The sequence below is a fragment of the Octopus sinensis genome, linkage group LG4 (assembly GCF_006345805.1).
Source record: "Octopus sinensis linkage group LG4, ASM634580v1, whole genome shotgun sequence".
Taxonomy (NCBI): Eukaryota; Metazoa; Mollusca; class Cephalopoda; order Octopoda; family Octopodidae; genus Octopus; species Octopus sinensis.
In genome coordinates, this window is record NC_043000.1 from 76,236,559 (window position 1) to 76,252,508 (window position 15,950).

The 15,950-nt window shown below is 36.6% G+C and overlaps 1 protein-coding gene across 1 annotated transcript; it reads right to left on the minus strand.

The window, feature by feature from the left end:
* Positions 1 to 5,735: 5,735 nt before the first annotated feature.
* LOC115210741 (platelet-activating factor acetylhydrolase) lies at positions 5,736 to 13,888 on the minus strand. The gene is made up of 4 exons (XM_029779450.2): positions 13,692 to 13,888; positions 12,509 to 12,679; positions 11,263 to 11,411; positions 5,736 to 6,150 (listed from the first exon to the last, which is right to left on the minus strand). The coding sequence occupies exons 1-4, from the start codon at positions 13,718 to 13,720 to the stop codon at positions 6,053 to 6,055; spliced, it is 447 nt and encodes a 148-aa protein (XP_029635310.1). The 5' UTR covers positions 13,721 to 13,888; the 3' UTR covers positions 5,736 to 6,052.
* Between the last annotated feature and the right edge of the window lie 2,062 nt (positions 13,889 to 15,950).

The following is a 15,950-nucleotide window of genomic DNA, read 5'->3' on the forward strand; positions in this document are numbered from 1 at the left end:
TTGAAGTTCATATTTTGTAACAAGGGAACACTACTTGGTCACTAAATTTACTATGCCTGAAAAAGACAGGATAGTTTTAGCTGGTAAACCTTTCGTTGTGGACCTACTTAATTAAGGATGACCCACACTTTTCCAATAAATAAAAAAAAATCACCATAGTATTTCTAATTTTTTATTATTATTAAGGTGGTGAGCTGGCAGTATCATTAGCATGCTGGACAAAATGCTTAGCAGCATTTTGTTTGACATGCTAACATTCTGAATTCAAATGCTGCTGAGGTTGACTTTGCTTTTCATCTTTTTGGGGTCAATAGAATAAGTAACAGTTGAGCACTACAGTTGATGTAATCGACTTACCCCCTCCCCCCAAATTGGTGCCCTTGTGTCAAAATTTGGAATTATTATTATCATTATTATCATCTAGGGAGCAAACTGGCAGAATTGCTAGCATGCTGGACAAAATCTTTAGTGGCATCTTATCTGTTTTTACATTCTGAGTTCAAATATTACTAAGGTCAACTTTGCCTTTCATTCTTTCTGAGTCAATAAAATAAGTAATAGTTGAGCATTGGTCTTGATACTATCGAATGACCCCCTCCCTCCAAATTGCTGGCCTTGTGCTAAGATTTGAAATTATCATCATAATCATCATCATCTAGGTGGTGAGCTGGCATGCCAGACAAAATGCTTAGTGGCATTTCATCTGTTTTTACATTCTGAGTTCAAATGCTACTGAGGTCAACTTTGCCTTTCATCTTTTCAAGGTTGATGAAATAAGTACTACTAGAGCACTGTGGTCTATGCAACTGACAAGCTCCTCCCACAAATTTCAGGCCTTTATGCCTTTAGTAGAAAGGATTATTAATATTGCTATTATTATTATTATTTTGCATAATCTTTATTTCAGAATTTCTGTTTTAATTTACTTTATTGGTAGAATGTTTCGGAGATGGAGGTGGAACCAACCTTCAGTTTGAAATTTTACTTGAAAGTAAAAGTATAGAGGGAAATATTTCTTGATGCACAATTCAAATTGCGTTTGTTAGATTTGAGGAAAAAAAACCCTGAATAATTTTATATCCTTATGTTTGGATAAATGATTTAATGAAGCAGAGGTAAAGTAATGTTTTCACACAACATACTACTGCTATGTGAGACTCCAAATGCCCTGTTATCTCAACGATAACGTTACTCTTTATAAGAGTTCGACAAGTCCATCTTTTAATCATACAGGGGTGTTAATGTCTATCATCACATCTCCCCTTTTGAAATTAACTTCCGTTGGAAGTGAATAAATTTTTCTTTTTTTTTCACACCACACCTCCCTTTTTGAGATTTACTTCCCTTGAAACTTAATATTTTTTTTGTGTTTTGAAACTACCTCTAACAATTCCATACCTTTTCTTTTTTCTTGTACTGGTACGCCTTGCTTTGACAATTTCTTGCAGAGTTGGCACATCAAAAACATCGTAGAGAACTTCCATGGGTACTTCCTTCTTTGTAACCCTTCCTTCATCAAACCTTTTCAGCTGATTTATGTGCCTTTTATGTTCCCATTTCGAACCTTTCACCATGTATATCTGGGATACTATACATTGCAAAAAGTTTGTGTAGAAAATCCACTGTTACCATGGAAGTTGGGTTTCTACATTTACACATTTCTGGCCATTTTGTAAAGCTATATACCACTATGATCTGTTTAATGGTCCTGTGAAGTCTATGTGTCCATGAAATATTGGTCTTGGGCCAATGTTAAAATTTTATAATTGGTGATGTTGCTGCAAGAGCACAACTTCTGCAGGATTTTACCAACATCTCAATATCTAGATCCATCCTGGAAATTCCTGGATGTAGTGAGACAGGTTTATGACCCTCTGTGCATACATCAACACATTATCACATATCGAATACAAATTTGAGACTGTACTATGTCCAGCCACAGGTATTTTTTACACAGCTCCAAAACCACTTTCATTAGCATCTGATGCCACTATTTCTAAATCTGGGTCAAAATGTGATAACAACAATTCCAACATTAAGATGTTTTTAATTTCTTCAAAAGATTTTTGACATTTGTCTGACCAGTTCCACTCAACGTCTTTTCTTCATAAGCTATTCAGGGGTGCTCTTAAATCATGCATATTTGGTATGTATACCTGGCAGTAATTTGCAGCCCCAAAAATGCTTGTAACATAATGTTTGTCAGGGGAGGCATATTTTTTATTGATGGATCTGCTCTGAATCCATTTTCATCGATAATCTGCTCTAGATATTTTATTCTTGACATAAAAAATTCACACTGAGCTTAAAACCAATAATGGCATCAAACATTTAACACTGTTGAAAAATCAGCACACACAGAGATTTTATTATTTTTTCTTGACATAAACTGTTGGGGATGCCCATTTAGCATAATCAGTTTTTTCAATAACTCCAAGCTTTTCAAGTCTATCCAATTCTTCATTGACTTGTTTCAAGGCTGCGAAAGATACAGTTCTTCTTGGTTTAAATACTGGTATGATGTTTTCTTTTACTTGAAATTTCACCTTTGCTTTGATGCAAAGACCTAATTCATCAGAAAAAACTTCAGGAAAAATCTTTTTTAAGTCTTTTTTAAATTCTCTGATGCCTTATTTGTACTGTTGGAAGAAGCATTCACATTTTTACCACAAAAATTTATTGGGAGGTCCCATAAGTTCCATCCAGTCTGTTCCAAATAAATTTGTCGTATTATTCAGCACAAAAACTTTGGATTTCAAGGTTTTTCCACAAAACATAACAGCACTTATCATTTCACCCTTAAAATGTAATTTTTTTCCTGAAACACCATGTGCAATCTTCAAAGGTTCTTTCAGTTTAGGTTTCCTGATTTTTCTCCATGTATCTGCATTAATTATCATGATATCACTGCCCGTATCCAATTGTAACTTGATATTCACATCATTCATTTTTATGGACACAAATTTTCTTTTTTGAGCCTTGCTTAGAATTTTTGTTGATAATACTTTCTGGCCAGAATGTTTTTGTTTCACTTTTTTTTTGTTTTGCTCTACAATGTGAGCTTCCGATTTTTCCACACTCAAAACGTTTTATATTTTTAAAAGGACAGTTACCTTTAAAATGTAAGCCTCTACTCTTGACATTTGTTTTTCTTTTTTCATATCTGTTACAGGTTAACATGTATGTTATGTCTTGAATTTATAGTCCTCTGGCATTCTTCTGCTACTGCCTATAGAGTTAATTTTTGGTCCTGTTCTAATTTTGTTAATATCTGGGACTGCATCTTTGCTTGCAGTTAGCCCTTGAACAAAATTTAGATATTTGAACATGTCTGGGGTTAATTCATTTGATTTGAATCTTTCACTCTTTGTTAACAACTCCAGCATAGGTGATGAAATCTTCATCTTTTTTAACCAAATTTAAACACTGCCAGAGAGTACTTAACAGGGAACTTCTTTCACTGAAAATTTTCAATAAGTTGTTTCATTGAAACAAATCACACCTGGTTTCTTCAGCAGAATATAATTACAATATTTTCCGTGTTTGGCAGGGGATAACTTTCTTAAAAGTAGTTGTATATTTTTCTTGTCAGTCCAATTTTAAAATTCTTATTATTTTCAAAATAAATTATCTCTCCAATTGAGTTTGTTGCACCGTCTGAACTGAATGACCCTGAAGTATTTTCAGACTTTTTCAACATTAATTCCAGCAACTGTTGGTTTTGTTGTTGTAGTTGCTGTTGCAACTGCACTATGCAGGCCAATAATTCCTCCATGTTAACAGTTTATTTCTTTGGTTTCGTACCAAAACATTTTAATGTTTGATGCAAGTTTCAAATATCACATTACCACTTTTATGACATAGAAAAATACGAGCATGAAAAATAATATTCTTAAGATTATAAACCTGGAAAAGTACAGGACAAGTTATTACACCTGTAAAAGTATAGGACAAGGTATTACTTCTAGTAAAGAATAAGAAACTTTTTACTTAAAATATTGCAGCAAAGAATGCCAGTTCTTCTAATTTATCACTCTTTACAGTTCTCATCTTTTAAATTTACTGTACAAAACTGTTCAGCTAATTTGTAGGTTTGTCTAATTATTCACTTTTTTCTGTATATAGGTAGTAAATTAGCCAAATTCTACTTAAATAAATATAGTGTTATTTGTAAACTATAATAAAATATTTTTTTAAGATTAACATTTTAATTTTAGCTGCAGTATTTAAGTAAAAAGTTTCTTATTCTTTACCTTACTAGAAGTAATAGTTTGTCCTATACTTTTACAAGTGTAATAACTTGTCCTGTACTTTTCCAGGTTTATAATCTTAAGAATATTACTTTTCATGCTCACATTTTTTCATGTAATCCATGATTTTTCCAGGCATTACTGTTATAAGATGATAATGGGTCAATTAATAATTTAGGATTTTACCTTATATAATACTAGGTAGGGGGATACATTGGCTGCTATTTTTAGCGTGTCAAGCGACCAGGTAAAGGCTCTTTCATTGGTTTGATTGCGTGATGAGATTCTTTTACACATATATGTATAATATGCATATATATCATTGGCAGAAGTTAGAGAGTAAGTCAAAAGCTGAGAGTTTCATGTATTGGCACTTATCAAACATGAATTTGTCCATTGTCACTGTAACTTACGACGAAATAACTTCTAAAATACAAAATTTTATCAAAAACATTAAGAGTAAACCCTGACATATTGTATCAGTATCGGAATTTTCAAAGTGTTTAGTTAAAAAAAATTAACTAAATAATCTGTATGTTAAATTAAATAGATCCGAAATGGATAAGAAGCAAAGTTGACCTCAGCGGTATTTGAACTCAGAACATAAACACAGGCAAAATACCTATTTCTTTACTACCCACAAGGGGCTAAACACAGAGAGGACAAACAAGGACAGACAAAGGAATTAAGTTGATTATATTGACCCCAGTGTGTAACTGGTATTTATTTAATCGACCCCGAAAGGATGGGACTCAGAACATAGCGGCAGACAAAATACCGCTAAGCATTTCACCCAGCATGCTAACGTTTCTGCCAGCTCACTGCCTTAGAATGTAAACATTCATTTTAGCAATATATTCTTTAATATTCTTATTGATAAGCGTTACTTCCTTACTCTCTTACTTACACGAAATTTCGTGGTATTTCACCCCATAACTTTTCTCCTACTAATTTTTGTTCAATGCAACTAACAACTCTGAATTCCTCATACATTTTTGTACCATTTAAGCCAAAGAAAAGTATACTTTTATTTATGTTAATTTAAGGTGAATAGGTACCTTACTGCCTCCCCCCCAGGTCGCAGATATTTTGATGCAACTTTTTTCTACTGAACCAAATCTCAAACTATTTATGCCAAAGTGTAGCTGAGGAGGTGTCCTCTTTAAAACTGTTAACAGTTTGCAATTTAGTTGAGAACTGAATTAGTGGTGAAGCTTGGAAGCTGCTGCGATTGACGAAATGGTGGACTCAGGAATATATTCAACCACTACCATGATTGAATGATATCCTTGCATTTGGATACCTGATTTAATGAAGTGGAGGCAAAGTAATGTATTCACATAATGTACTACTGCTATGTAAGACCCCAAATGCCCTCTGTTATCACAACAATAACGTTACTCTTTATAAGAGTTCAATGAGTTCATCTTTTAATCACACAGAAGTGTTAATGTCTATCACCATAACAAATAAATAAAAAGATTTTCAGTAAAAATTTATCTTTATTTAACAACTGTAAATTTTGAGAAAAAATATTTAAACCCAATAATCTCTTTTTTATTACTTTAGATTTATCTGAACCATGATTTTTAATTAGTGAAGACTGGAGGGGAATGATTACTTGCACAAAATTTTTTCTAATTTTACAAATTAAGAAAATATAATGTAGAAATAACCAATTAATTTCTGTCTCTTTTTTCTTTCAACAACCTGATATTATGTGTTGAACTGTTTAAAGGGAATCTGATACATTGTGTTGAACTGTCTGAAGAAAACCTGCAACATTTTATCACAGATGATTTTCAGTGATCAGTTTTTTCCAAATTTACATTGGTTCCACAGATAAGCCATTCATGTTTTCCTGTCAGCAAGTCTTCACGTAATTCTTTATCAGTAATACCTAAAAGAGAAATGAAGTTCATTTGTTAGACAATGTTGTATAGAAAGTTATTCCTAATGCCGTCTGCCTTAAATCTTTACATCTTTTTACAGAAGACCTATATACCTCTGTACCTCCCTTTAAAAGTTTTTTAAAAGAATATTTGTATAATGTTCAAATACAAGTGGCATTTTCCTTGTTTCTGCCTGTCTCTGTGTCTCTTGCTTACTCTTGTGGGTTGGAGGTCATTGTGAATTCTTGGTAGAGGAGGAGGAGAAGAAGAAGAATGTGGGAGTACAAGACAGTAGTATGTTGAATGGTTTTTTGGGGCTGCTGACCATTCAACATACTACTGTCATGGTACTCCCACATTCATCTTCTACTCCTCCTCCTCCTCTACCAAAAATTCACAATGACCTCCAACCCACAAGAGTAAGCAAGAGACACAGAGACAGGCAGAAACAGTCGATAGTAGTAGTCACTGTTCAATTCATGAAACATCTCTTTTGAATATTTTTTTTACAAAATTTGCATAGGTGTTATTCTAAACAATAGTGGTAAGGTTAAGAAGGAAACAAAGAAGGAGGAGAAGGAAGAATAAGAAGGAATGTAGGTAGTGTGAAAGTAGTAAGGTGTTAAATGTTCAAATGACTTAAAATTGGCACGTTATGGATTATAGCAGTGATTGGGACTGTTTTTTAATGAATTGTTGGGAATCTCTTGAGTGTATCATTTTTAATATTTGCGTGTGTATTTGTGTTATTCTAAGGCATTGGTGGATATGTTGTTTGTTGTAGACGCATTCAAAAAGGGTCTGTATTTCGTAATAAAGAGTCTCTTTACTAATTCGTTGGCTCCAGGTTGCATCATCCTTGAATTGGTAGAGGGGAAAAATTCTGAAGCTTGGATTTTTGTTATTGGTGCAAATGTCTATGTGTTGGCTGAATGCTATTTTTCTGTTTTGGGGAATTTTGATCTGGTATCTGTGCAGAGCCATTCTTTTACGTAGACTGATTTTTGTTTGGCCTATGTATCGCTCTTGACACCCAGAGCAGGTTAGTGTATATATAAGGTTCTCCGAAGCACATGTGAAGTTGCTTTTCCCTGTGAAACGTTGTCACTGTTTGAAGGAGAACTTTGATCCCTCAATTAAATTGACGCATGTCCCACAGTTGGGTCTTCCGCATTTTTTTACTGACGGCTTCTGTGTTGTTGAGCGTATTCGGGCTTGTGTTAGGAGACTTGGGTTGTCTCTTGCTTTTATGATGGTAAGTGTTTGGAGGACTAAAATTCTTTCTGTGGGTATGTTTTGGAGGATGGTGTCGAAGGCTTCATTGTTGAGAGGGTTGTGTGTGGAGATGTGTGATAAGGCTTTTGGTTGTAAATCTCTCTTTAATTTGGGATGTCTGCGTTCCTGAATGTTGAGTTGAAGGGCATGTTGAAAGCATATGTCAATTAGTGAAGGTGGGTAGTTCCTGGTGATGAGTGTATCCTTTAGTTCATGTAGTCATGTATCTCTGGTGTTTGCGTTAGAAACTATGGTACATATCCTTTTTGCTAGGTTGAAGGGCATATTCATTCTGGTGTGTCTGGGGTGGCATGAGTTGAACGGTAGATATTGCTTGGAATCTGTAGGCTTATAGTATATATCTGTTTCTAATACATTGTTAGATTTCTTAATGAGGATGTCGAGGAAGGGAAGTTGTTGCTGGCTATATTCAGCGAATTTGATTTCACTTGCCTGAACAGGTCTTTGCAAGCAGAGCTTAGTGTCCAATGAAAGAAAGGTATGCATAAGTGGGCTGGTTACACCCCTGATATAGGCTACGAGGTTATGGTCTCACTTGGCTTGCTGGGTCTTCTCAAGTACAGCATATTTCCAAAGGTCCCGGTCACTAGTCATTGCCTGTTCGAAGATTGTGCTTCACCACCTCGTCCCAGGTCTTCCTGGGTCTACCTCTTCCGCAGGTTCCCTCAAAAGCTAGGGAGTGGCACGTTTTCACACAGCTATTCTCATCCATTCTCACCACATGACCATACCAGCGCAGTCGTCTCTCTTGCATACCACATCTGATGCTTCTTAGGTCCAACTTTTCTCTCAAGGTACTTACACTCTGTCGAGTATGCACACTGACATTACACATCCAATGGAGTATACTGGCTTCATTCCTTGCGAGTTTACGCATGTCCTCAGCAGTCATGACCCATATTTTACTACCATGTAGCATGGCTGTTCATATACATGCGTCATACAGTCAACCTTTTACTCTGAGTGAGAGGCCCTTTGTCACCAGCAGAGGTAAGAGCTCTCTGAACTTTGCCCAGGCTATTCTTATTCTAGCAGCTACACTTTCAGCGCACCCTCCCCTGCTACTGACTTGGTCACCTAGGTAACTGAAGCTATCAACTACTTCTAGTTTTTCTCCCTAGAATGTGGCAGAAGTTGTTCTCTGCACATTTTCAGTGTTTATTGCTCCTGAGCATCTGCCACATGCAAAAACTATCTTCCCAGTTAGCCTTCTTTTGATATTGCTGCACCTCGTCTGTGTTCATAGCTTACACTGGGTACATCTTATAGAGTTTCTACCTATGCTTTTCCTACACATCGAGCAGGGCCATCTCTCTGAAGGGATTTGTGGTTTGCTTGCCTTCCTACTTATTAGGACTTTGGTTTTAGCTAGGTTGACTTAAGGGCCCTTCAATTCTAATCCTTGTTTCCACACCTGAAACTTCTCTAGTTCTGATAGTGACTCAGCAATTAGAGCAAGGTCATCAGCATAGAGGAGCTCCCAGGAGCATCCTGTTTTTAATTCCTCTGTTATTGCCTGGAGGACTATGATAAATAGGAGGGGATTAAGGATTGGTGGATCCCTACCTCTACTCGGAATTCTTCACTGTACTCATTGCCAACCCTCACCTTTCTGACAGCGTCCCTGTACATGGCTTGCACAGCTCTCACTAACTATTCATCTATCCCTAGTTTCCTCATTGACCACCAGATAAGGGATCAGGGGACCCTGTCAAAGGTTTTCTCCGTGGCAACGAAAGCCAGGTACAGAGGTTTATCTTTGGCTAGGTATTTTTCCTCAGTTGTCTTACCACAAACATAGCATCAGTGGTGCTTTTCCCTGGCACTAACCCAAACTGCATCTCATCTAAACTGACTCTCTCCCTAATTAGTTGGGCTATGATCTTCTCCATGACCTTCATTACCTGATCCAACAACTTGGTACCTCTGTAATTATTTGTGTCTAAAGCGTCACTTTTACCGTTGCAGCATTTGACTATAGTGCTGCTACACCAGTCATTGGGTATGACTCCTTCATGTATCACCTGGTTAACTATACGGGTGACTAGGCTATAGCTGACACTGCCAGATATTTTGAGCATCTCTGCAGTGATTCCTGATGGGCCGGGGGCTTTCCCTGTCTTCATACTCTTAGTTGCTTTATCTACCAAGGTACTGTCAACTCGGATAGCTGGTCCCTCTGTTGGGTCGACATTCGGCAGACTCTTTTTCTCCCATTCATTTTCTTTAACGAGCAATCTTTCATAGTAACATCACCAAACCTCTCTCTTTGCAGCCTTGTTTAGTGCAAGTGAGCCATCATCCATGCAGACACATTTCTCTCCTACAACATCACGATTCTCTCTCAAACACTGGCTTACAATACAAAATACCTCCAGTCTTTGGTCCTCATGGCACAGAACATTGGCAAATTTTTTCTTATCCGCTTTCCCTCTCACTAAGTAAACCTGTCTCCTAGCTTCTCTTTTCGCAGTCTGATACAATTCCCTGCTACCACTGTTCTTCCAGTCCTCCCAAGCCTGTTTCTTTTCTCTAATAACCCTGTCAACAACATTGTTCCACCACCACGTTATTTTGGGTTGAGAGGGGACTTTGCACTGTCCATAGATCTGGTCAGTGGCCCTCAGCATGTTGCCCCATAGAAACTGCCAGTTGTCTTCTACATCATGTGATGCTATATCCCCTTCTATTTTGTCAAAGGCTTTGAGTAATATGTCTCTAAATTTCTGTCCATTTGCAAGATTTTTAAGCTTCCAGACCCTTCTCCTCCATGCTGGTCATATTCTGGGCATCCACTTAGAACTGATCCTGAAGTCATTAACTACCAGTCTATGTTGTGGGGTACATTCTTCGCCTGGGGAAGGTTTGGGCATTTATAAGCAACCATCTTTCCCCTTTTCTGGTGAGGATGTAGTCAATTTGGCTAGTGTGTCTGCCAGAATGGTAGGTGACTGGCAGGTTTCCTGAAGTTAGTGTTGCAAACCATATGGTCATTTCCATCGCAGAACTCCAGCAGCCTGGTTCCCTCCTCATTGCAGGAACCAAAACCGTAGCCTCCATGTACGCTATGGAAGCCCCCTGTGAGTTGTCCAACATGTCCAATGAAGTCACCAGCCACAAAGAGAAGGTCCCTGTCATTCGTCAACGAGGTAGTCTGCAAGAGGGTGTCATAGAATTAGGTGGGCAATGTGTACAGTGAAAAAAGTGGCTGAGTTCCTTTCAAGTATTGGGCCTCACAGAGGCAATGACCAAGACCTTTGGTATTATGTCATGCTTGAGAAGACCCATCAAGCCAAGCAAAATTGCAGTCATGGCAGATAGCAGTGTCACACAAATTGGCACCTGTACCAGTGGCATGTAAATGCACCCCAGTGTCACACAAATTGGTACCTGTGCCGGTGACATGTAAATGCTCCCCGGTGTCATGCAAATGGCACCCATACCAGTGGTACATAAAAACATCCATTACACTCTTGGAGTGGTTGGCATTAGGAAGGGCATCCAGCCATAGAAAACTATGCGAAATCAGATGGAGTCTAGTACAGCCTTCTAGCGTGTCAGCCCAGTCAAACTGTCCAATCCAAGCCAGCATGGACAACAGACATTAAATGATGATGATAATTTAGGTGACATGCAGACTGATTGATTATGGTATGAATGTTATGATGGAACAAAAAGAAAATGGTGTGTCTGTAAATACATAGGACAGATTGATGATAATCTTTACATTCTCAACTTCCATACAATAGAATGTCTGCTCAATGATTTATTTTAATGTGGATATTTTACTTAAAAAAAAATACAAAAATAGACCATGAACTTACCAATAATTTTACAAAGAAATCCTTGCACTATTTTTCCAGTTATGTCTATAGCATCCTTTGGTGCTAAATTGTGACAGAATTTCATGATCCGACCCATATAGTGGTTGCAAAGGAACTGGAAGTCTGTGCTGCTTTGGTGACAAGTTCCTCTGTTAAAGAAAATGTAAAGAATAGTGAGGGAAACCTTTTGATAAATATATTATCATCAACTATAGCAACAAATTGGAAGAATTTTTAGTACATTGGTTAAAATGTTTTGTGTTGTTTGTTCTAGTTCTTTACGTTCTGATTTTAAATTCTGCCAAAGCCAACTTTGCCTTTCATTCCTGCAGAGTTGGTAAAACATAGTCCGATACTAGGTTGATATAATTTTCCAAAATGTCTGTTACATTCTGAGTTCAAATTACCGAGTGGACAAATAATACCAACAATAACAATTCAATCTGCTATACCATGCCACCTTGTCTCCTATAAATTTGTGGACATACATCTACCAATGTAAATCATTAAATGCTTGTCACTCTGTCATTAAATATTGCCAAAAACAGTAACTGCCCTAAATACTCCGAGATTATATTTCAGTCACCCAAGCCTCATCCACATGGATAACTCACATCAAAATAGCACCGTTTGAGGACAGAGACCTCAAAAACATCCTACCATGATGGAAATTTGATCTCCTTCAACAAATACACAGTCATTAGACATATAAGATAATATTGCACCTCATCTCTTAAAATATGAGTAACACACAACTAGAATTCTCAAGGACACTACACCTGGCCTCACCATTACTGAGGATCTCCTCTGTTAACATGCATATTCAACATAGCAAAGTTCATTCTTAGGGTCAGAAAATATTTCAACCCCATTCAACTCCTAAATTTCTGTTGAACTGATGTGGAACCCACAATGGAATACTGCCCCATCTAGGACAGTGCAAAAACCCCACCCAGGACATTCAAATCTCTGGCTCACAAATGTGCCTCCTCTTCTTACTGCTTTTTCTACAGCTGTTTCTATAGTGGACTCTGCTCTTTGAAGATGGTTAGTGTCAAACTAACTCCATTCCTCACTCACTTGTATCTCCTCACCCACTGTGTTGCCTCACCATCACTAACCACTTCCTTCCCAGAATGTTGGCACTCAGGAATATCCTCTCTGCCCATGTTTTCCATGCAGCTATCAACTTGTGACTATTCAAAAGAAATATTAACTGTGTCGATCTCACCTATGAAAAACTTACAATATTGTCAACATAATTCTGTTTTGTTGTGTGCATTCAAGGTTTTTCATTTTCAGGACATTTCTTTTCCACTGAAAGGTTTCTGTATTAAGCATTAAAACTGGCTGAGTAACTTGAGCATAAATATTGTCCTCCAAGGGTAACATCCAACCATCCAACACCACTCCAGCTCTGGTGGTAGAAAGTAAACAGATACAATGGTTTTAACATATAAACAGCCTGGGATTAATTCAACATCAGTTTATTAATGGGCCTGCCCTGATAGCCCCAACCTGATATAGTAATGGCAGAATGAATAACTTGCACTTCTACATGGTCACTCAAACTACTAGAAACTGTAGCCAAATCTTCCTCAAATCACAATTTCTTAATAACAAAAGTACCATTGGATATATGTATCCTTAGATATACTATGGCTGAAAAAAGATGAGATGGTCATGACTGAAATGCTGTTGATTATAGATATGAAAACCTAATAAAAAGTATATTCATAGCAATGTATTTTTACTTTTCTTGTGTGGTGCCTATTTATGTGGACCAGGTTATTGTTATGGCTCAGAGTCCAATGCAGAGTGACAGTATAAGCATGTTATACTTCCTCTACTGTTTAGTCTGGAGATGACACCATATGTATTAACCTGTTAACATAACATGCCAACACTTTGAATTAACTTTGTACCTTGTCTTTTACAGACCTCCAGGTTTGGAGTTTAGTTCCTGATGAAACTATTAAAAAAACTGTTAAAATTATATTCCCTCTCACTGAAGATATCAATCTGTTTCTTCTCTCCTTTTCCATATTTGTATGAGTCAAACATATTTTGTTGATATTTTGTATGAGTCAAACATATTTTGTTGATATTTTGTTGATAAGTCAATGCCACAACTAAATCTCCCTCACATCGCATTCTGCTATCTTAAAAATAAAAGAACACACTGAGTAAGGTAGACAACTGTATGAATAACAGACAGGATGGTCATAGCTGGATTGGTTTTGATCATTGATTTATTCAGTGAGAGCTGACCTTGGGTTTCACGACAGGTAAATGCCTGTGTAGCAGGATTGACTGCTATTCAATAGAAAAAAGAACAAAATATAAGAAAATCTATACTTTGTAAGTTATTTATAACAAGTAAATGAATAATTAAATATTGTAAAAGTGAAGGATTTTTAAATATTTACCTAAACCTTTTGTCTTTAGCAAGGACCATAATAGTTGTGGCTCCTCCAAAAGAATGTCCAGCAATACATACATTAGACAGATCCAAATGTTCCTGAAATATTAGTAGTGGTTTTGTTTATATTCTTAGACTAGAATTATATTTCCTTGGTAAACATTAAGCATCAGTTAATAATTACATCTGTTGTATAATTATATTAAATATCCGTTAATAACTATAATTGATGTCTAATTATGTTAGATATCAGATAATAATTATATTAGTCCAAGAGTGAACAGCAAAAAAAATCTGAATTGTCACACAACAGAACTGTCACAACATCTGAACTGTCACACAACTGCCACACAACAGACTTCACAACACACTGCACTGCTACACAACTCACACTACTATCACATTACAAATCTACTGTCAAACAACATACCTTACAACAACACTGCCACATAAACTACACTTGAGCTAATGAAGGAATCTATGTATAAGCTGTCAGTCAATCTACTGGAAATAGTAGTTAAAATCACTTAAATTACACTAAAATCATTAAAAACAGGAAGACAAATATTGAATAACACCCCCCTTGATATATTGTGTTCTAAAAAAGAGACAGGATAATTAAATTAAAATAACAACCTAGTCCACCTTTGAACTTCCAATTGAGCAGGAGACTCAAATATTCATTCTTCTAGACTCTACCTTTCACAGGAATTGTCGCTTTTCTCTAAAAGCTGAACAAACTAACTTACATGGAACGTGTGGTCATTTGTCATGTACTATGTACCTGTGCCACGTGGTGTTACTTAAACAATATATATAGCCATCTATCACATATACGTGAGAGAAGACTCAGCATAGTTACTTATACTACAAATAGTACATCGAATGGTTGATATTAGGAAGGGCATCCAGCCATAAAAACCATGCCAAAACAGACATTGGAGCTCGGTGCAGTCCTCTGGCTTGTCAACTCCTGTCAAACCATCCAATCCATGCCAGGATAGAAGATGGACATTAAATGATGATAATGATGATGTACCACAGGATGATATAGTTCATTATTGTAGTATGTAACACAGGGTGGTATGATTCACTGCTACAGTAGGCATCACTGTGTGCCAGCAATAGTATAAGAATCACTGACCTGTTTACTGGTTGTCTACTAACTTTTCAAACTGGTCATTCCTCTAGACCCTTGGTTCCCAAAATTTTTGCCCTACAGACCCCCTCCCATTTTTTTGAGGCTTCGCAGACCCCTGCCCCTACCCCAAAATGAAAAAATCCAGAAAAGATAAACAAAGCAAAATGACCTTGTATAAAATGATTTTTCATGAGAGATAAAGTTTTACTGATAAAATAAAAAAATTCAGTGAAAGTGGTGAACTTGTTTGGTTTGTAATTTGTCCTCAATATTACAAATGAGTTTTTGATAATGTGACCCTCACGTCATTGCAACATCCATTTTATTGCGAATCTTTGTTTTAATTATGAGTAAAGTTGTAAAAGCCATCTCAAATTCATACGTTATTGCAAATGGAACGATGAATTTGAAGGCCAATTTGGCAACATCTGGATAGGACTGTGCCATTTCAATCCAGAACTAACTGCAGCACATGTTATGGAAGGTGTCTTTTGCACTTCCATCATTCAGCAAGTTGATGAATTGTTTTTGAATGATGTAATCTTCTGACAGAAGGTCAACAACAGAGATTGCAAAGGGATTGGTGATGAAATGATGAACTTCTTTGAAGTTTTGTGGGTCGGGGAGGTATCTTTGAATTTCAATGTGAAGAATTAAGACATGCTGTTTCATTATGTCAAGGATGTCAGCATCAACTTGAAGGCCATCTTCATCAAGGAAAGTATTGAGGTTTGGAAATGGTGCAAAATTCTCAAATTACAATTTAGAATGCCACAAATGGAGCTTTATTTTAAATGCAATCATTTTTTCATGACAGTTGACAATGGTGATATCCTTTTCTTGTAATGCTAAGTTAACAGAATTAACTGATTCAAAAATGTCGACCAAAAAAAGGAGAGACATATAAGGAAACGAATATTGGAGAATTGTCTGTGCAGTTCTTTTTTAGCACCATAAAGAAATTCATGTATCTCCTTTCATAGAACAAAGACTCTTTTCAGTACTCTCTCCTTTGATAACCACCTCACATGCGAGTACTGCAAAAGCATTTCAAAATTTGATCCATTCTCCTTGCACAAGTCAGCAAAAAGATGCAAGTTTAGAGGATCGGCTTTGATAAAATTT